This window comes from Giraffa tippelskirchi, chromosome 2 (genome assembly GCF_054371585.1).
Source record: "Giraffa tippelskirchi isolate mGirTip1 chromosome 2, T2T-mGirTip1v1.2.pri, whole genome shotgun sequence".
Classification (NCBI taxonomy): domain Eukaryota; kingdom Metazoa; phylum Chordata; class Mammalia; order Artiodactyla; family Giraffidae; genus Giraffa; species Giraffa tippelskirchi.
This window is the reverse complement of record NC_137276.1, coordinates 59,137,379-59,158,791: the sequence shown is the minus strand read 5'-3', so window position 1 is coordinate 59,158,791 and position 21,413 is coordinate 59,137,379. Positions and strand designations below refer to the sequence as shown.

At 48.2% G+C, this 21,413-nt stretch overlaps 1 protein-coding gene across 4 annotated transcripts in view; it reads right to left on the bottom strand.

Annotated features, from left to right (window-relative positions):
* The window catches only part of DLG5 (discs large MAGUK scaffold protein 5), a 156,001-nt gene that overhangs the window by 107,998 nt on the left and 26,590 nt on the right, over window positions 1-21,413 (bottom strand). For 2 of the 4 annotated variants that reach the window (XM_081573827.1, XM_081573825.1), the window contains exon 1: window positions 18,302-18,888. The exons of the other annotated variants lie outside the window; for them this stretch is intronic. In XM_081573827.1, the coding sequence (XP_081429953.1) occupies window positions 18,302-18,605 (304 nt within the window). In that variant the 5' untranslated portion in view covers window positions 18,606-18,888. Of the gene's footprint in view, window positions 1-18,301; window positions 18,889-21,413 lie in introns of those variants that run through there. 4 annotated transcript variants of the gene reach the window in all.

The following is a 21,413-nucleotide window of genomic DNA, read 5'->3' as shown; positions in this document are numbered from 1 at the left end:
GTGCTTTAAGCTCCATCCATCACCATGTGTGTGTCTCCACCAATTGGATCCACTGCACTGTCAGCTCTCCCAGGGATGGATGCCACCCACAGAGCACTGCAGCACCCCTTCAGGGACAGGGAGGGAGCCTGGGGCACTGGCATCCAGGAGAGGGCCTGCAGGATCAGGGCTCTGCAGTAGCCCTGCCAGAGGCTGCAGGACAGCTATACCAACAGGGGTGAGTCCCCATCACCCCATACCCTGCTTTCCACTGACATCATCTAGCTTTCTAGTTTCTGTGAAGTCTAAGAGGTGGAAAAGGAGAGATCATTGCCAATTCTTACCAAACCTGCCAGAACCATGCCTACTAGGAGAGCGACAAGAAAAGCATTTGCCACAGTAAGCATCAGTGGCACGGATAGAAACAACCGCTCATTAATAAAAACCTCCACTGGGAAAGCTCACTCCAGACTGATAGTGCACAAACATCAAGCACCGCCTTGCAAAACGTCCTGGGTCCCACCTGCTCCGGTGGGTGGAGGATCCTCCCAAGGACATGATTGTTCAAGAATAAGCGACAAGGGGTTCTCGGACTCCTTCACTTCTTCCTGTCATCACGCAATCACACCACCGAGCACTACTATGCACAGCTCCTACCACGTGTGACTCCCCATGTGATCTGACAGCACCTGAAGCAGTCTACCGGTCAATGCGTCCCAGCAAGGTCAAATTGCTTTAAAGATTGCTAAATGCTGATTCCAATCTCTGTGCTGACTTCATCATGGATCAGGAGCCAAGAGTTTACAGACCAGCACTGGTTTGTGGACCATACCCTGAGCACAAGACAGAAGTGGGAACAAACCAACCAAGCTGCCCCAGAAGTCAGTGTAGGATGGTACTTAAGAGCCCTGGGATTGGGGCATCAATAACAAAACAAGTTACAGCTTACACAGTGTCTACTGGGTGCCAGGGACTGCTCTCAACACTTCACAAATAGTAGCTCCTTGCATTCTTACAAGACAAGGTCCTATTATTATTCTTATTTCACAGATGAGGAAACCAAGGCACAGAGAGGGAAAGTGACTTGCCCATGGTCATAGTAAGCAGAGATCCAAGATTTGAACCCAATTCCTGACTCAGACACAGGTGCTCGGCAATTTGACTAAGCTGATTCCTGAGTGACCTGACCTCTCCCAACTGTCCCCTCACTGTAAGGTGGAGTAAGGACCCCCAAACTGTGGCTGAGGTCAAATGAAGAAATATAAAAATAGATAAAGTATCCTATGCAACAGACACACCTATCAACTGTACAGCGCACCTGCACAGCACACAACCATCTACCTGCACGGGACCATTTCCCCACATCATCCACCTGCTTTCGCACCAACTCAGAAGGAGGTGACATCGCAGTCCCCACCAGAGAGGTAAGGATAAAGCTTGGCGAGACTATGTGAGGTAGCCGTGGGGACACAGCTAGAGGACAATGGTCACTTGTTCCCCCTCAGCCACTTCACTCTTCAGCCACTCCCTTCTGCTCCCCAAAGAGAAGGCCAGCAGATGAGAATGGGTCTCAAGTCTCCTGGAGAACTTGGAAAGTATGAAAGTGTTAGTCGCTCAGTCGGGTCCAACTCTTTGGGACCCCCATGGACTGTAGCCCACCAGGCTCCTCTGTCCATGGGGATTCACCAGGCTGGAATACTGGATTAGGGCGCCATTCCCTTCTCCAAGGGATCTTCTCAACCCAGGGATCGAACCTGGGTCTCCTGCATTGCAGGCGGATTCTTTACCATCTGAGCCACCAGGGAAGCCCTTGAAACCCATTTCTAAACATCCCAGCTGTAATTCTCAGACTTCAAACTTAGGAGGAAAAAGAAGGCCTTCTAATCCATCTAACAGCTCACAGAAAGCCAACGATTCCAGGGATTCCAAGGAGGCTGACTAGTCAGTCTGGACCCCCTCACCCCACCATCTTCTGGCCACAGTGCCCTCTCCCACACTCCACAGACCACCCTCCTGCCCATGCCAACTCCACCTATTCCTCTAGGACGCCCGGGCTCAGATAGCCGCACAGCGGTGCAGGTGCAAGAAGAATGACTGGATGTGACAGCCAGGCCTGCCCTATGCCTTCCGGTTATCCTGACCTCATTTTCCCAGGGCCTGCTGAGTACATGCTCTAAACAGAAGCTCGGAATTCCCAGGAAGCCCCACCCTTCATAGACTGAATTTTCTTCCAAGCCTGCTTCCCCTACTGTGCATGCTGCCTCTTTAGGCCAGCCTTCCTCGTCGCCCCTCCCCAGCGCCCACCCAGCCTGCCAGCCACCCACCCGCACCAGCTCACTGTACACTGACCTTCAGGCGGCCTTCTCTATGCTGCATGACCTGTCCAGCTGGATACCAGCTCCCTCGGGTTTGGGCTTTCCAATGAGACAATAAACTCCTGGTGGGCAGAAGCCATCTTCTCAGTCACCCTTTTGAGAATCTTATAGATTTTTGCAACCAAACACACTTGCATCTGCTTTATAAACCACAAAATGGAAGGTGAGAAGTAGGAAGTTGATAAACTAAGCTGATTACTTTTCAGGATTTCTAAAAGCTCCAGTCTAGACAGTGCAACCAGAAATTAAAACCTTTGAGGAAAAATAGGACATAATTTCCATCTGAAAGGGCAGATCCAGGTCGGGGTGTCCAGTATGGGACTGTGGTTGTCATTCACGAGCAAGGCTAACGTCCTCGTCTCTGCAAGCTCAACATTTAGCACAGCCTGGGTGGAGCACTGACCAGGTACGCACTGGATGGATGACAGGTGGGCAGAGGGGTAGACAGATGGACAGATAAAACCTGGATCCAATTCTGTCTGGACTCCACTCTAAAGGCTGAGTGATCTCATGCAAGATACTGACTGCCTCCACTGAGTCTGCATATGAGAAGCCTTAATGCACAGGAGGCTCAGGGCAGAAACAGGAGCTTATGTGAAATTCTACAACTTCCCATGGAAAGCAAAGACCAAATGGAAACTGTTTTGTTTCCTCTCCCTGAGTTCATAAAATGGGTGAGAATATATGACAAGATTCATAACGGTGGTCTGCCATTTTCTATCAGAAATTAGTTAGGAGAGGGGCTTCCCTGGTGGTCTAGTGGTTAAGAATCTGCCTTGCAATGCAGGAGACACCGATTTAATCCCTGGTCCAGGAAGATCCCACGTGCCACAGGACAACTAAGCCTGTGTGCCACAACTACTGAAGTCTGCATGCTCTAGGGCCCATGCGCCGTACGAGAAGCCACCACAATGAGACGCCTGTGCACCACAACTGGAGAGTAGCCCCCTGCTTGGCATAGCTAGAGAAAGCCCGCACACAGCAACAGAGACCCAGCAGAGCCAAAAATAAATAAATAAAATTTTTAAACAAAAATTAAAAAAACAAATGAGTTAGGAGAATAGACAGTCATGTGTAAACTCGCACTCAGGCCATAAATTCTAAGCTGTTTCAGGCTCAGCTATATTTTTTCCAAGGGAAGGACCCAGAGCCAGCACATTTTAGTTTTGTTTATTTTCTTGCCGTTTCCTGGATCCAGTTTCCACTGAGGTTGGCCGTGGGGGTGGGCCAGCTCAGTGTTCACAAGGCCTTTACCCTCTTATCTTTATTAAAGGCTGTTCTTCTGAGGCAAGAGGCTTGGTGGCGTCACTTTGCTGCTTGAACTCTGTCCTGTGACTAAGCAATAAGAAGCCACAGCAGTCAGCGCTGGAAGTTTTTGCTGTATCATAAAAAGAATGAGACAAGGAGGTACCTCCTGCCAACATCAGACCCATTCTCTGACTCAGCACTAAATATAGATGTCACGTCCTATGTTTGCATCCAAACAGTACCCTCTGTGTGACAGGTACTCAGAATCCTTCTGCTGGATGAATGAACACCATCATGAAGAAGAGAAAGGGTGCCCAAGGCTTGGGACACAGAAATCTCAATGGGGACCTTCACAGGATGGCCCAGAGTACAGAAAAAATGTAGACTCTATAAAGAAATGGACAAGGACTCCAAAGTCTACCTAGTCTCCTCTCAGCAGCTGGAGGCCCTGAGAAGCTGAAGAACTTCTCTTGGCCTAGTCCACCCATTAGTGGAACATAAATATTAATACCAGCTGCATGATCTGATAAAAGATTTTTCTCAATGGTCAGGAAGGAGAGCTGCAGCACAATTCCATGAACTGTGTGTGATGCCCTGTTACTTGCTGGAAAGGCTGCTGCCTGCAAAGCCAGGCCCAGATCAGGAAAAACTAGCCAAGGCTCTGAGACTCCCCGCCCAGCCTGTGGCTGGCAGAGAAGACTGGGAAGAGCTCTGGCCTGGGGAGAAACCTGGATCCTGTGCTGGCTCCGCCAGGGCATGCTATGAGAGCCTGGGGGAGTCCCTTTGTGTCTCTGGACTGCTATTTCTCATTTCCAAAATCAGCAGTCTGGGCAAAGTCATCTCTAAGATCCCTTCCAGCCGTGATACTCAACAATCTTAAGCTGCTTAAGAAACATAAACAGGAAATGAAAGTTCTGGCCAGATAAGACGAAAAAGAGGTTACCCTGAGCAAGAAGAATGGAGGTTATCATGAGTATTAAAAAGGTCATTATATTTCTTTAAAAGTATGCCTTCTTACATCAAAATTTAAAAACACAATTAAGTTTCTTCCCATGTGGTTTGTTATCCTCTCACTCAGTCTTGGCTGGATAGATTTTCACCACATTTGAACAGCAGATTTCCAATGGTCAAAGTGATAGACAAGAATATTCATCTGGGGATCCCAGGCCATGTTAAGGAGTCAGTTACCATCCAGACAAGTAACCTGAAATTGACCCAGAAAGAAGCCTGAGAGCCACCTGGGAAAGAGACAGGCCACACCTAGAAAAACACTGTGGGCAGAGAAAGCACACCCTGACTCGAGACAGCCACCAAGGCCACAGCTCAGAGTCACAAGCGATTATCTCTGCTGGCTTTCCACACAGGCAGCTCCAGGAACCCCACCTGCAGGCTGCAGGTCAGAAGGAGCTTATTTATGCATCAGCAACAAACAGTTCTCTTAGACAATGTAGGGGTAGGGTCAGTCAGTGATGGTATTTTTAAAAAAGTAATTTTTCAAAAAAGGTAATCACTTTCCGCCTGACCCCATCTGACAACGTTTCACTCTGCTCCTTCCCCATCACTGCCTTGGGTAGCAGAGAATAGTTTTTTTAAGTAGCTGGTCATTTGTCATTTTTGAGAGAATGGTTCATCCCCAAAGAAAACCTACAAAGGTAAACAGAGGAAACAGGCGAAGACAAGAGGATCTGGTGGAAAAACAGCCTCTGCATCTAGTTGTCACTCACTAACCCAGCTCAGTTCAGGTAAAGGAAGGTGAGACTTTGGGTGGCTCTTCACCTCTCTCATCATAGACAGCATCTTACAATAAAAGCATCCAAGCACAGTGGTTTCCAAACTCAGTTCCAAGGAACCCTGAGAACCCAAAGAACCCTACGGAGGCACCTCAGGGAGTCCACAAGGAAAGGGGGCAAGCGCCAAGCCTCCATAGCATATGTCTAGCTTATACATCTGGCTTACTCATCTAAGAGTCCAGTTAGTGACAAAAATCCCACAGCTAAAAAATAAAATAATTTAACTCATAAACAACAGTTACATTTCACATATGTGATTTCCATTTAATTGTTTGTAACAGCTCCATGAGGAACCTGGGGCTACATGGGTTTATGAGTAGACTCCACAACCTGCTCCCTAACATAACCACCCCAGGCTAATCCAGCATCTACGTGGACTCTCAAGGAAGGGATTGTCACCACCTTCCACAGTCCACTCCGTAGCTGGATGGCACAGACCATGAAAACAAGTTCTTCCCTAAACAAAAAGCCCAGGGAAGGGTCCCAGGCAACCTTATTAATGTGTGGACCTTATCAAAATCCTGATTTAAACAAACCATCTATAAAAAGGCACTCCTGCAATAAGGAAAGTGTGAAAGTCACTCAGCCGTGTCCGACTCTTTGCAACCCCATGGACTGTAGGCCACCAGAGACTCTGTCTATGGAATTCTCCAGGCCAGAATACTAGAGTAGGTAGCTGTTCCCTTCTCCAGGGGATCTTCCCAATTCAGGGATCAAACCTAGGTCTCCCACATTGCAGGCGGATTCTTTACCATCTGAGCCACCAGGGAAGCCCAATAAGGAAAACTAAATATCAGTTGGATATGAGACGACATTAAACTGTTAATACAGTCAGCTGTAAAAAAAAAAAAAAAAAAATTTTTTTTTTAAGATTTTATCCCTTAGAGACAATTCCTTAAGTATTTATGGAGAAAGTAATATGATGGCTGGGATTTGTCTGAAAATATTACAGAAAACAAAAGTTTGGGAGCTGGGAGTTTGTAATCTCTGCACATGTTTGAGTATTTCATAATATATAGTTTCAAATGAAGATAGGAGGAAGAAAGGTTCTTCCTTACGTTGGACTCAATTCTACTTCCCAGTATCTTCTACCAGTTAGCTCTCTGGGGTCAGAAAGAATCATGTCTCATCACCTGTCCGTGTCCGTCTGAAAACAGATATCCAAGCCCCTCTAAGTCACCTTTCCTTTAAAATAACTCTTCCCTGGGTCCTTTTGGAGCTGAACTCCTCACAGTTCATGGCAATGCCCTCCTTAACTGCAGAATCCAGGAACAGAGCACTGTGAAGGTGTGTTCTGAGCAGCCCCAGGAATGTGAACTTCCTGGTCCATGCACACTCTCCACCCTCCCTTGAGCATCTCTCTGTACCCTGTGACACTTCCTGATTCCAAGGACAGTTAGGGGATTGGCTCCCCAATAGCTTGCCCTCACTTCACATAAATCTCCTAGATCCTCACCAAAGCCCTACGAGGAGAATACTAGCCCTTTGACAGATAAAGAAAAAGAAAACCCATAGAGGGTTAAGCGATTTGTTAAAATCACATAGCCTAAGATGGAAGACCCAAGATTTAAACTTGTGGGGGTTCCCCAAGTTTGGGCTCATGACACTCAGCTCGTTGTGGCCTTACTCCTGGGCTCCAAACCCATCAGTGATGCTCAGGCCACCTGGATCATTCAGCTGTATCACCCATCTTTTCAGAAGTAACATCATTCTCCAGGCCATCTTCCAGCTTTCCAGCCCAACAACTTCCCAGGGCTCAGGAAAGATTCACACAATAGTTTACCAATCCTGGACCTACAGTCACCAAACCACCAGGACAGGTCTCTACAAATCCTTCCAAGGTGCCCCCCAGAAGCCCCAACTATGGACCAAAGTTCAGTCCTAGAGAAGACATCAAGAGGTTTAACCATCTTAAACAATAATCATCATGAATGAGATCATTCTTGTTAGGAAAATGGGAAATGAAGGCCCAGAGAGGTCATACTTCTTACTTAGGCAAGATCACACACTCTTCCCTAAAAATCTGCTGGTCCCAGAATTCACTACACATCAGAATAGGCACCGTAGCAAAAAAAAAAAAAATCCAATAGCCCCAGAATCATATGTCCATTTCAGCTGGTATCAGAATTAAGGTTCTTGGTTCCTTGAATGAAAAAGTTGTGAGAAAATTTGAAAAACGACGGTATACACTGATGTTCCAGCTCCCTGCACTAATGCTAAAGTTTCCCAAGAGTGCACTTCTCAGAACACTTATGTTGCAAGATGCTCAATGTAAAAGGGCTTTGTGGTCAAATCAGTTTGGGAAACACTGCACAGTGAACCCACTCCAGTGCAGTCCCAAGACTGGCTTATTGGTGGCTTGAGAGGCTCCCAGTAAAGGAGCCTGTGTGACCTTCTCAAAACAACACTGCTCAAATGTACTTAACCACAGGACCCTTTTACAAATAACACCACTGACATCCCACTAAACTACTGTTTAGAAGACATTTTTGTGGGAAATGCTGATCTAGGTTTTTCTGAAGAAAAATCTTAACAGCCATTACCCTGGATTCAAGTCTATATAACCAAACTAACCCTGAATGGGATAAAGAGCAAGTGTCTACAAAGCAGAAATAACTAACATACTTCTAGGCCTTTGGGGATGGAGATATTAGTAGCAAACATGAAGGAAATGTGTGAACATCTCCTGGCCAGATATGAACGCTGCTGGAATTCTATGGTCAACAACTCCTGCCCTCAAGAGTCACAGATGACTACTAAAATATTTAAAGTCCAAAAGGAATGTCTCGAGACTTTTCAAAATGAGTCTGGGGGTAAAAATTACACAATTTTTAGAAAATAATAAAACATAAACTGGGACTTCAGGCAGGCCACTCACCCCTGAGTCAAGGTACTGTAGACAGTAGGCATTCCTTTAATTAAAACTCAAAGCAAACAGTATGGAAATTCCTTAAAAAATTAACACAGAATTATCACATCAACCATAATTCCAGTCCTGGATATATAACCAAAAGAATTGAAAATAGGGCCTCAAAGAGGTATTTGCACCAATGTTCACAGCAGTTTTATTCACAAGAGGTGAAAGGAACCCAGGAGTCCATTGGCAGATGAATAGATAAACAGAATGAGGGATATACATGAAATGGAATATTATTCAGTCTTTAAAAAGGAAGGAAATTCTGTCACATGTTACAACATGGGTGAACCTTGAGAATATTACCCTAAATGAAATAAGCCAGTCACAAAAAGACAAATACTGTATGATTCCACTTACACAAGCTAGCTAAAGGAATCAAATTCACGGAAACCAAGTAGAATGGTGATTTCCAGAGGTGGAGGACGGAGGAATGAGGAGTTATTGTTTAATGGATACCGAGTTTTAGTTTCGCAAGATATCAAAGTTCCAGAGATCTCTTACTCAACAATGAGAATATACTTAGCACTTCTGAACTGCACATTTAAAATGGTTGAGATGGTAAATTTTATATTATGTGTTCTTTAAAATAAAATGGAAATTCTGACATGGATGACCCATGAAGACATGATGCTAAGTGAAAACAAGTCAGTCACAAAATGATGAATACTCTATGAGATTTCATTCATATGAGATACCTAGAACAGTTAAATTCAGAGACAGAAAGTACGATAGAATGGTGGTTGCTAGAGGCTGGGGGGAGGGGAGAATGGAGAGTTATTGTTTAAGTGATAGAGTTTCAGTTTTGTAAGATGAAAAAAGTTCTAGAGATGGATGGTGGGGATGGTTGCACAATGAGAATGTACTTAATAGCACTGAAATGGACACTTAACGGTGAACAAGGTAGTTATTTTAATGTTACAGATATTTTGCCACAATTCAAAAAATAGCAAAAAATGTTTCAAATGGTAAATGTTATGCTATGTATATTTTACCACAGTATTAAAAAAAAAAAAGAAAGTACAAAGCAAATGGATTATGACCCTTAGTGTGAAATGAAACATCAAGGTCAACAGTCACCCCACAATTACCCACCAAGGGTTCAGAATTGCATGGCAAACATGGAACACTCAAAGTATCTGTTTAATTTAAAATATTTCTGTAGCACTTTCATGGAACTCTGTCTCAAACAGATCAATAGATACACACAATTCAGAGATATGCAATCTGCCCCGGGGGAAAAAGGTGGAAAAAAACAACAACAACAGTATCTCCCCAACCCAATCCCATCTAAAATTCTTTTCGGAACATGTTCAGCCTCCCTACTGCACAGGACAACAGGCAGTTCAGCCCTCTTGCTCTATGCCCACTATTTGTGTGGCTCATATCTTCCCAAGATATAGGAAATAAAGAGCCCCCTCATGATGGTGGTTGGAATGAGATGGACCAAAAAAACGAAGACAAAATACTTCTCCTACATTGCTTACTTTTTCAGGAAATAGAAAGCCAGAGTACAAAAATCACTCAACACTAACGCTAAATCAAAAAATAATGAGCAGGGTACAGAGCTAGAAGAAGTCTCAGAAATCTAATACAACCCCATCACCAAGTTTCCTTGGATCTAATGCCACCTTACAAGTACTGAGAACCCTACAGCAGGGGTCCCCAGCCTCTGGGCGGTGGACCGGTACCTTCTGTCAGATCAGCAGTGGCATTAGATTAGAAATTAAGTGCACAACAAATGTAATCCCCTTGAATCATCCCGAAACCATCCCCACCTCACCCCATGGAAAAGTTATCTTCCACAAAATCAGTCCCTGGTGCCAGAAAGGTTGAGGACTACTGCCCTAGAGGACTGAGGCAGTCCTGAACTTCTTCCATCTTTACCTCATCTAGCTTTTCACCGGAAAAAAAACAAGCCCTGGATAGTTAAGAGGTTCATCAAAGGTCAAGATGTTGCACAGTTAGGTGCAGATCCCCATCCAAAACTCTTTCGAGGACACCAAGCTGACACTCAAATTCTAAGCGCAGAGAGGGAAGGGCTCTCCAGTCCTGCAACAGGTAGTGGGGTTGCTCCCCAAGACTCTTGGCACCCAGCCCCACAGTGCTGGTACCTGAGGGGTGACCTTGGGGACTTCCGACACCAAAGTCACACCATCCGCTTCCATCACAGACATACTGTGGGAGGGGATGTCCATGTGTGCATCTGGAACTCACCCTGGCCTTCCTGCACTCCCACAGCCTTCTGTCACAGTGAAGTTACCACCTAGGAATCTGCACCTATTTCTGAAGAGGATCTGGACTTCACAGGGACACGCCACTCATTCACCACACCAGCTGAATAGTTATCCATGCAACAGAAATTTACTGAATGCCCATCCTGGGCTAGGCTCTATTCTAGGCATTGGAAATACAACAGCAAATTTGGCTCATGGAGGTTACATTCTACTCTTGATGACCCACAGCCACAGTAAAAGCAACCCTGACATCCGTTCAGCATAGTTTATAAGGAGCTCTCACATAACCCTCAGATATATCAGGAGAATCCCAAGCTTCTGGTTCTAAGGCTGGTTCCAGGCTTCACTGCCCACCACACTAATAGAGGCTCCATTTTTCCTACCATGGATTGTCAAATAGCACAGTGAAGTAGTTATTGTTTTAAATATTCTGTAGAGAGGGAGGAGATCAAACCAGTCAATAATAAAGGAAATCAATCCTGAGTATTCATTGGAAGGACTGATGCTAAAGCTGAACCTCCAATACTTGGCCACCTGATGCGAAGAACTGACTCCTTGGAAAAGACCCTGATGCTGGAAAAGATTGAAGGTGAGAGGAGAGTTCAGTTCAGTCGCTCAGTCGTGTCCGACTCTTTGCGACCCCATGAATTGCAGCACGCCAGGCCTCTCTGTCCATCACCAACTCCCGGAGTCTACCCAAACCCATGTCCATCGAGTCAGTGATGCCATCCAACCATCTCATCCTCTGTCGTCCCCTTCTCCTCCCGCCCTCAATCCTACCCAGCATTAGTGTCTTTTCCAATGAGTCAACCCTTCGCATGAGGTGCCCAAAGTATTGGAGTTTCAGCTTCAACATCAGACCTTCCAATGAACACCCAGGATTGATCTCTTTTAGGATGGATTGATTGGGTCTCCTTGCAGTCCAAGGGACTCTCAAGAGTCTTCTCCAACACCACAGTTCAAAAGCATCAATTCTGCGGCGCTCAGCTTGCTTCACCGTCCAACTCTCACATCCATACATGACCACTGGAAAAACCATAGCCTTGACTAGACGTACTTTTGTTGGCAAAGTAATGTCTCTGCTTTTAAATATGCTATCTAGGTTGGCCATAACCTTCCTTCCAAGGAGTAAGCGTCTTTTAATTTCATGGCTGCAATCACCATCAGCAGTGATTTTGGAGCCCAAAAAAATAAAGTCTGACACTGTTTCCACTGTTTCCCCATCTATTTCCCATGAAGTGATGGGACCAGATGCCATGATCTTAGTTTTCTGAACGTGAGAGGAGAAGGGGATGACAAAGGACGAGATGGTTGCATGGCATCACCGACTCAGTGGACATGAGTTTGAGCAAACTCCAGGAGATGGCAAAGGGCAGTGAAGCCTAGCGTGCTTCAGTTTATGGGGTCGCAGAATCAGACACAATCGAGCGACTGAACAACAGAGAGGGAGACGAGCTCAGTAAGGCTAACTGTCTTGCTTAAAGTCTTAAAGTCCAGTTGAGACTTGCTTAAAGTCCAGTTGAGCTATTTCAAATCCTAAAAGATGATGCTGTGAAAGTGCTGCACTCAATATGCCAGCAAATTTGGAAAACTCAGCAGTGGCCACAGGACTGGAAAAGGTCAGTTTTCATCCCAATGCCAAAGAATGTTCAAACTACCACACAATTGCACTCATCTCACATGCTAGCAAAGTAATGCTCAAAATTCTCTAAGTGAGGTTTCAACAGTACGTGAACCGAGAACTTCCAGATGTTCAAGCTGGATTTAGAAAAGGCAGAGGAACCAGAGATCAAATTGCCCACATCCGCTGGATCATCAAAAAAAGCAAGAGAATTCCAGAAAAACATCTACTTCTGCTTTATTGACTATGCCAAAGCCTTTGACTATGTGGATCACAACAAACTGTGTAACATTCTTCAAGAGATGGGAATACCAGACCATCTTACCTGCCTCCTGAGAAATCTGTATGCAGCTCAAGAAGCAACAGTTAGAACTGTATGGAACAACAGACTGGTTTCAAATTGGAAAAGGAGTACATCAAGGTTGTATATTGTCACCCTGCTTATTTAACTTATATGCAGAGTACATCATGCGAATGCCAGGGTGGATGAAGCACATGCTGGAATCAAGATTGCTGGGAGAAATATCAATAACCTCAGATATGCAGATGACACCACCCTTATGGCAGAAAGTAAAGAGGAACTGAAAAGCCTCTTGATGAAAGTGAAAGAGGAGAATGAAAAAGCTTAAAGTCTAAAACCTAGTAAAATCTGACAACCTCTCCCACCACCTCACACCAAATTGCATCATCATATGAAGATGAGACCACATGTAGTAGATATTCATGCTTTATCGCACAACATCCTTTCTACTTTTGTTTTTTGAGAACTGCTTTTTCCCCACTCTAAAGAACCACATGGTACTGGTACAAGCTGTCAATCACAGCATCCCATCATGCTACCCTATTGGTTGGGCCAATCCTCTAGCCCTAGCCACAGTGACTGGATCTCACATGGACATGTGACCATAGTTAAGCCAATCAGAATCCTTCCATGAGATTTTTCTGCCTGGTTTAGTGGATTCAGCTCCCTGTATTCTCTGGTCAGAAGCTGTGAAGATGAAGCCAAGAGGGGTCTGAGGTCATGTTCCAATATGACATTAATAGAAAAAGCCCATGGCATTCAGGATCAATCACCCAAAGGCCATTTACCCCAATCCATCCCAAGGTTTTAGAATATTATACAATCAATTCCTCTTTCCTGTCTAATACAGTTTGAACTAACTTTCTGTTGTCTGTGATCATAGGTGCCTGATCTAATACATAGAGGAATAAATAACTGCCTTTCTGTTATTCAATCATGACTTTCAAGGTCTTCTACCACTTCCTCTTAACACAACTAAAATAAGTAAACGAGGGCTTCCCTGGTGGCTCAACGGTGAAGAATCTGCCTGACAATAAAAGGTCCAGATAACCTCTAATGAATAATAGATAATCCACACCTGACAATCAGCAGCCAATTGCACTCCTCCTACTAGAAACGCCTGGCAGGGTTATTTCTTTTTAGAAAACTCCTTCAGCTTTAATTTCTGACAAGTGTACAAAGCCTAAACTCCAAGTGGTATATAAACCCCTCACTCTGCCTAGCCATCATGGTCCTTCAGATTATCTCTGCATCCCCACCCACCAAGAGCCAATGCCAAAGCCCTGCTCACTCAGGCTGGTCTAATTTCTACAACCTGAAAACACGTTGCTCCTCTCATGGTCTCTGCTCTTGTTTCTCCCACTCAAAACTTCCTCCTTTCCCTCTGCATGCTCAGAGAATCCCTTCAACACCGTGCTCAAGCCCCAACCCCTCCTCGAAGCCTTCCTTGGCTTCTTCAGCAAACACTACTGTCTCCATCCTTTTAATTCTAGTGAAGCCAAGTCAGTCAGCTCACCAGGAAACTACAGAGGAGGCACAGAGGGCATGAGAGGAGACATTCAGCTCAGAACATACAGGAGGGAGGGCCAGCCCGCAGTCACCATGTCCTGCCACTTTTGCACCACTTGAGAGGCCTGCTGGGAAAATAGTCTGGGGAGCCCTTCACGTGTAGATGGTAACTAGAGCTACCAGGGGTGGATGAGAGCATGTGGGGAAAGCATGTGGTAGACAGAGTCGTGACGATGATGATGTGTGTGCTCAGTCGTGTCCGACTCTTTGTGACCCCACATACTAGAGCCCACCAGGAAACTCTCTCCATGGAATCTTCCAGGAAAGAATACTGGAGCGGGTTGCCATTTCCTACTTCAGGGGATCTTTCTGACCCGGGGATCAAACCTGCATCTCTTGCACTGGCAGGCAGATTCGTTACCATCGAGCCCCCGTGGTATTTCTATCACTCAGTTGATCTGTCTCATAATGTCACTCTTCTCAGTGTCCCATTCCCTCACCTAAGCAGCGAGCTGCAGGCTGGAATTACATCCTATGCACCCCGACCCTGTCTGCACCAAGCGCAGGACCACTTTGATCCTCCCCAATCACATTTTGCCTCCCAGTAGTTGAGGCAGGCCACGCAGCCCCATCTCACAGATGAGGACCCCAAGGCCCAGGGCCAGGCGGTTGAGCAGCTTCAAGAGAGAAAAGCCAGATGTTGGCAAATGAATCAAAGAGAAAAAACAAAGGACCTCATGGGTTCCAAGTGAACAAACATGATCCTGGTACAACTGCGGGAAAAACTAGAGACCTGAGCCAGTCAGAAGAGAACAGTTCTCTCTCTCACCACCAGTGGGGACAAAGGTACCTACTCCTTTCTTAAATATTCATGTATTGGGACAAGGAAAAGCTACAAAATTCCACAGAGCTCCCAATGCAGGAAATGGCTTGAAGCTGTAATGGGAGGGCCTACCCAGGTAACAGGAAAAACCACCGAGGACATGGAATCTGGAGCACTGCGCTTAGCCTGACTTCAGCTCCCTTCTACCCTGAGACTTCCAGTCTGTCCTCAGATCTCACAGATAGGCCCGGACCCCTTAGTACGCAGAAAAGGCACCACTCATCCCACTGGGGGCCACTGGGGGCCACAGAATTAAGTTAGATATTAAAGTATGCTGTAAGATAGAAAATGCTCAGTAGTAATGTACTGTCAATTCTGTTACAGAAGTCCCCCCTGCCCCCAGAATAAAAACACACTGTGGTTTCTTATTCACCTTCAAACTCCAGGCCTAGGCATGGTAGATTATAAATGTCCGCGGTCTCTCTAATTGAGCATGAGCAAAATAGATGAGTTTGATTTGCTTACGTGCCCAGTGCCACCTAGGCCAGTTTCCCCCAGTTCCAGACCCCACGTGGGGAGCTGTCAGACATCATTTGCCTGCAGCACAACAAAGTCCCACAGCACACAAGTGCCAGCCAGGGGAAGGGCATTCCAGACCAGGGGTCCACATGGGATGTGGAATCCACCAAGGGAGCCCTTAACTGGGTGATGGCAGCACCTTGGATGGAGAAACAGTGACAAAAGGGCCTCCCCTTGAGGCTATGGATCCTTGGGAAGCCAACAGGTTCCTCCCTGGAGCTCCCACAAGAGCCCTGCACTAAGGCTGACTGAAAGGCAGAGCTGTGCACCTGTGTGCAAAGTGGAACCTGCTGGGAGAGCAAAGACCAGGACACAGGGCTGAGCCTCCCTGGCTTTGGCTCCTCGGGGATGAAACTGGTGCTTCTATTCCTTCAACCTGAGCAGTCCTTTTAGGCACTGAGCTTTGTACCATAAGACGGGCTCCTTGGCTGCAAGAAAATATGCTGGAAAATCACTGCACAGTAATTCATCCTTTACAAAGATCCCGAGGCTCTGCGGTTTACGTCACACCATGTCATCCTTCATCCCCAAAAGCTCTACATGGCATCTTACCAGGTCAAATGCTATGCTATTTTTTTCTAAAGTATTAACTAAAATTGGGCTTCCCTCGTGGCTCAGTCGGTAAAGAGACTGCCTGCAATGCAGGAGTCCCAGGTTCGATCCCTGAGTCAGGAAGATCACCTGGAGAAGGAAATGACAACCCACTCAAATATTCTTGCCTGGGAAATCCCATGGACAGGGGAGCCTGGTGGGTTACAGTCCATGGGGTCGCAAGAGTCGGACACGACTTAGTGAACAATAACCAAACCAAAATAAACTTAACTTTCCTTTGAAAAGCTACACAGCTCTACACTGTGTTAAAACTAGAGTCTGAAAAGCTGCCCTTGAGAATAAAATCCAAACCTTATTTCATCCATTCCTTAGAAGTCAGACCAGCTTGCAGAACTTCAGCTCTGTGAGGCCCCACCTTATCCACCAGGCATGGAAAAGAGAAGGACCTAATGAATGACAATTCATCTATTACAGAGATTACAGCTAGCACTGATTCAACCACATCCCACCCAGAACTTGAGTCTGCATTCTAACTTCTGCCAGCTTCCTTGATCAATCTCTTCCTTCAAACACAGAGAGCTAGACAGAGAGCAAGGCAATTAAAAACATACTATGTACAAAATAGGTAAAGAACTGGAGAACCTACTGTGTAACACAGGGAATTCTACACAAAGCTTTGTGGTGACCTAAATGAGAAGGAAATCTACAAAAGAGGGGATATAGGATATACCTTTAGCTGACTCAGTAAAGTGAGAAACTACAGGTAGAAACTACTACAACATTGCAAAGCAACTGTACTCCAATAAAAAAATTAAAGAAAAAGTTACCCCCCAAAAGATTTCCCTCTGACCTTATTATCCTCACAGCCACAACCAACAGCTCTTCTTAATATCTTCCAACCATTATCCCAGGGGAGGACTAGGTTGACCAGCATAAATGATCATAACTGGGGGACAATGGAGATTTTAGAGACGAAAATGCTAGAGTCAGAAACCCACAGTGGAGACAGAAGGGCCACCAATGAAATGATCTGCTGTGTAGCCAGCAGTTCACTCTCTGTATGTCAGCTGCCTTCACTACAAAAAGTCTGTTGAGATGGCCAATATCCATCCAATGGAGCTGTTACCAGGAACAGCTTATAAAATCATCTCCTTAATAAGTCAGGCTTTTAACAGCCAAATAAACGGGTCTCATCAGCCTGTGGCCTACAAGTTGTTACAGGCAGTTTGTCAGCCCTCTCCATTCACTTTTAACACAAAGACAAGACATAGAAAAGGTGGCACTTGCTGCTTCCTGGCTCCAAAGGGGTTAAATAAAACAATGGATCATAATTGGAAACTCCTGGTGCCCAATACTTTGAGCGACTTAACCACTCCAAGCTGGAGTTTTCTCTCTGGCAAAGTAGGAATCATAGCTCACAGAGTGGTAACAATTAAACGTGACAAAGCAGAGTGCCTGTCACAACAGTAGGTGCCCAACAATTGCTGGCTCTCCCTTCCTCAGAGCTATGCTTTCTTCCTCAGCTTCCTTGTCTAAAAGCCTGGCTTTTCACAGTCCCCAAACAGGCCACGCCAAGCCTACCAGTTGTCACCAACTCCCAGTAATACCCGCCCCCCCCCACACACACACACACAGGAATACTCACAAATTCATCACCCACCATCTAAGGGTACCAGCCACCAGCCTTCCCTCCTCAAACAGCTGGCGCACCCTCAGGGAAGGAACTGAGCCCCAGCAGCTACTACTAAGATTTTCCCATGGTGCAATGCAACTTCCCCCAACTTTTCCCAGCCCACAGTTTCCAAAGAAACCTAGCAGGCATTGTGCATAATCAACCACAAGTCTCGGCGAGCAAAACAGACTGAGCTCAGAGCAGAGGGAGCTAAGAAAATCAGAAAGTGAAAAGGCACCAGTGGTCCTGAAACCAGATGCCAGGGACCAAAATTCAAGAGTACCAGCCCTGGCCCGGGTTCTATTCTTCTAGACCTTAACAGTGATTGAAGGCTAGCAGGGGTTCTCAAAGGACTGGTGGATGAAGGGTCTTAGAAAAGGGACTGACTGGACATACCTCCGAGGTCGCCCCGCAGGCTGGACCCGGTGGTCTCTAGTGGACCCCGCTGCGTGCCGCGGCACCTGGAGAATGAAGGCCTACAGTGCCCGGCATTGTTCACAGCAAGGGCGGGATGGGAGGAGGAGGTGTGTGGGGGGGTCCATGCATCAGCCCCTCCCCCGGCGGGCTGAAGGAAAGCAAATTTTCCCCGCGACCAGCGCCAGGTAGATGAATGGCCCTCGCGACCTCCCCTCTCGGAGAACCTGAGAGAGGAGTCGCGGAAGGCGGATGCGAGGGGCCGAGCAGAGGGGTCTGACACTCACCGGCGCCCTCGGCGGACTGCGGCGGCCCGACGACGCCGTTCAGGTAGAGGATGGGCAGCAGGTGAGGCTGCGTCTTCTCCAGCGCCGCCCGCAGGTCGTGGAAGTGGTCCCGCTCCTTGGCCAGCAGCAGCTTGAGCAGCAGCTCAGCCTTGGCGCCTCCCGCCTCCTCGTCCAGCTGCCGCCGCTCGCCGGGGCTCAGCGCTCCCGCGGCCTCGAGCAGCCCGAGGACGGCCTCCACCTCCGTCATGGCCTGGGCCAGGCTCTGCTGACACTGGGCGAGCAGCTCCCGGCGCTGGGGCTCCATGGTGGCGGCCGCCCCGCCCCGCCCGGCCGGACGGCTCCCGGGTTCCCCGAGGCCGGCGGGCGCGCGCGCGCAAGCGGGCTGGCGGGCCGGCGGCGACGGGACCCGGGCGCCTCGGGGCGGCGAGCGCTGGCGGTCGCCCTAGCGCGCCGGGAGCCGCGAGGCCGCGGGGGCCATGGGCCGGGGCCTGGGCGGGCTGGGGGCCCGGGCGGCGAGCGGCGCTCAGCAGCGGCCGCCTCCCGGGCTCAGGAGCGCAGCCATGTTGGCTGCGGCGGCGGCGGGACTGGAAGAGGAGGAGGAGGAGACGGAGGAGGAGAAGGAGGAGGCGGAGGTGGGGACGGCGGCCGGGGCGCGCCCCGAGGCCCGGCTCCAGCCGGGCATGCTCCCCCTCCCCTCCCCCTTGGTGCGCGCCGCTCTCTCGCCGGCCCCGCGAGAAAAAACTCGCCCCGAAACGCCGGCCTCGGCGCCGCCCCCCGAACACAATCACAACTCCGAGAGGAAAAGTGGCCCGGTCGTGTTCGCCAGGCCCCCTCGACGGCTCAGGGCCCGCCTCGGCGCGACCCGGTCCGTGCGCCCCGGCCCGGCTCACCGGAGCCCCGCGGCAGCCGCCCGCTCCGCCATGCCCGCGCCCCGCCGCCGCCGATCTATCCCTCCGCCCTCCTCTTCTCTCCCCTCCCTTCCCCCGGCCGGCCTTTCTGGAGTCCGGGCGGCCGGCCCCGAGGGGATGGGCGAAGGGGAGGGGTCCCCACCTCCCCGCCCCGAGCCCGCCTGGGAGGCGGGGACACCGCGCGCGCTGGCCCTCGCGATCTCCGAGGCCCAGGCTCCACCCGAGGTAGAGTACGCGGAGTTAGGGGCCCGGTGGGAAGCAGCCCGCCCCCTCAGCTAGGCACATGGCCAGCCCCCAAGCTATTGGAGACCCCCTCCAAACAAAACCCTGCCCCACCCCCAGTCCAGCGTTTTCTAATCTGAAATACTCCACAATCAAGCCTGGAGACAACTGAGGGGATGTCCCCTGAACTTGGCCATCTCCAAATTTAGACCTCCCCCAAATCTGTGAGATATCCCCATTCACTGCAAGTAGCTCATATAGAAAATGGTGGTGGTTTAGTCGCTAAGTCGTGTCCGACTCTTGCGACCCCATGGACTGTAGCCCGCCAGGCTCTTCTGTCCCTGGGATTCTCCAGGCAAGAATACAGCCCCAGGGACAGAGGAGCCTGGCGGGCTACAGTGCACTGGCAGGCAGATTCTTTACCGACTGAGCTAGGAGGGAAGCCCTATATAGAAATATCCCAATATTATCCCCTGAAACCGGGTTAATCAGGATCTATGCCTCACCTGCATTTTAGATGGGTTGGTCCCCAGTGTCTAAAGAAGTGGGATGTTGGGGCCAGAGACGGAGGGATGTGTTGCTGGAAGAACAAGAGAGTGGTGGGGTGTGCTGTGGAGCCACCACATCTTTTTGGCAAGAGAAGTGCTCTCCTTCCTAGATGTCACCCCAGATTCCAGCTAGTCTCGGGAGAAGGTAAATCCATGGGCTGCAGAAGCCTTGCTCTGCTGATGGCCTCAAAGGATCTACACTTGGGCTCCAAGTCCAAGAAGGTCTCCTGCCCTTGCAGACACATACCATTTACCTCCTGACCACAGGAGGAGGTCCTTAAAAGCTGGACTCCCAACTGAGCACTTCCAATAATCCCAGCTCGCTAGTGTAGAGTGGAAATCCCAGGGCTGGTGCAAATGTCTCTGTTTCATTGAGTGAAGCTCATTTACAAACCCTGGGGATCACAGGTGCCTTTTCTGCTGTCACCCCCACCACCAGCACCACCACTTCCATGCTTCCCCTCAATAGCAGCTTTCTTCCATGCTGCTTCTTTAGGGGGAGGAGTCGCTTTTATTTAGTGGAAACAAACTCTATGTATACTGATTAGAACAAAAGTACCAGAGTTTGCACTTCAGTTTTGGATTTCCCTTTAAATAGCTACACAGTGTGGAAGCAAATCAATTGCCCTGGCTGTTCTCGGTTTTCTCCTCTGGTTTTCTCCTCTGAGAAAAACAGGATGGAGGGGGGAGAGTGTATCCCATCAGGGGATATGAACAAGCTCAAGGGTGTCAGTGAAGCTTTTGAAATTATCTAAACCTTTTTTGTAGACACATATTGTCTACAATGGGCTTCCCTGGTGGCTCAGTGGTAAAGAATCCGCCTGCCAATGCAGGAGACACAGGTCCAATCCCTGGGTCGGGGAGATCCCCTAGAGAAAGAAATGGCTAACCCATTCCAGTATTCTTCCCTGGAGAATTCCATGGACAGAGGAGCCTAGCAGGCTACAATCCATGGGGTCGCAAAAGAGTCAGACATGACTGAGTGACCAAACAACAAATTGTCTACAATAAGTATTTTTCTGGGAGAGAAGTCCGTAACTTTCATCGAATTCATTAAGGGCTCCACGACCCAAAGTGGACCCAAAATGGTGGAACTCAACTCTTTTCAGAGGACTCCCTTCTTAGGTAGTCTGGGCTTCTATAACTGAGCAAGGTTCTAGGGGATGGGAAGGCTGTTCTATTGCCCAGTGCCAGGGGTCTAGACAGGCTCCCTCCCTGTCCTTCCCACTCCTGCCCCTGAAAGGTGGCTCCCCCTTCTGGTCACCTGTTCCCCTACATCCTAAATCATCTGCAAAGGCATCCACTCTTCAGGACACACTGGGAGCTCTATTCCTAGCTGGATTAACTAGAAATCTAGGGTTGGGAGGGAAGTGGAATAGAAGAGGAGAAGTTTTGGAGACTAATTTGGTCTGTGGTTAGAACATCCTGTGACTA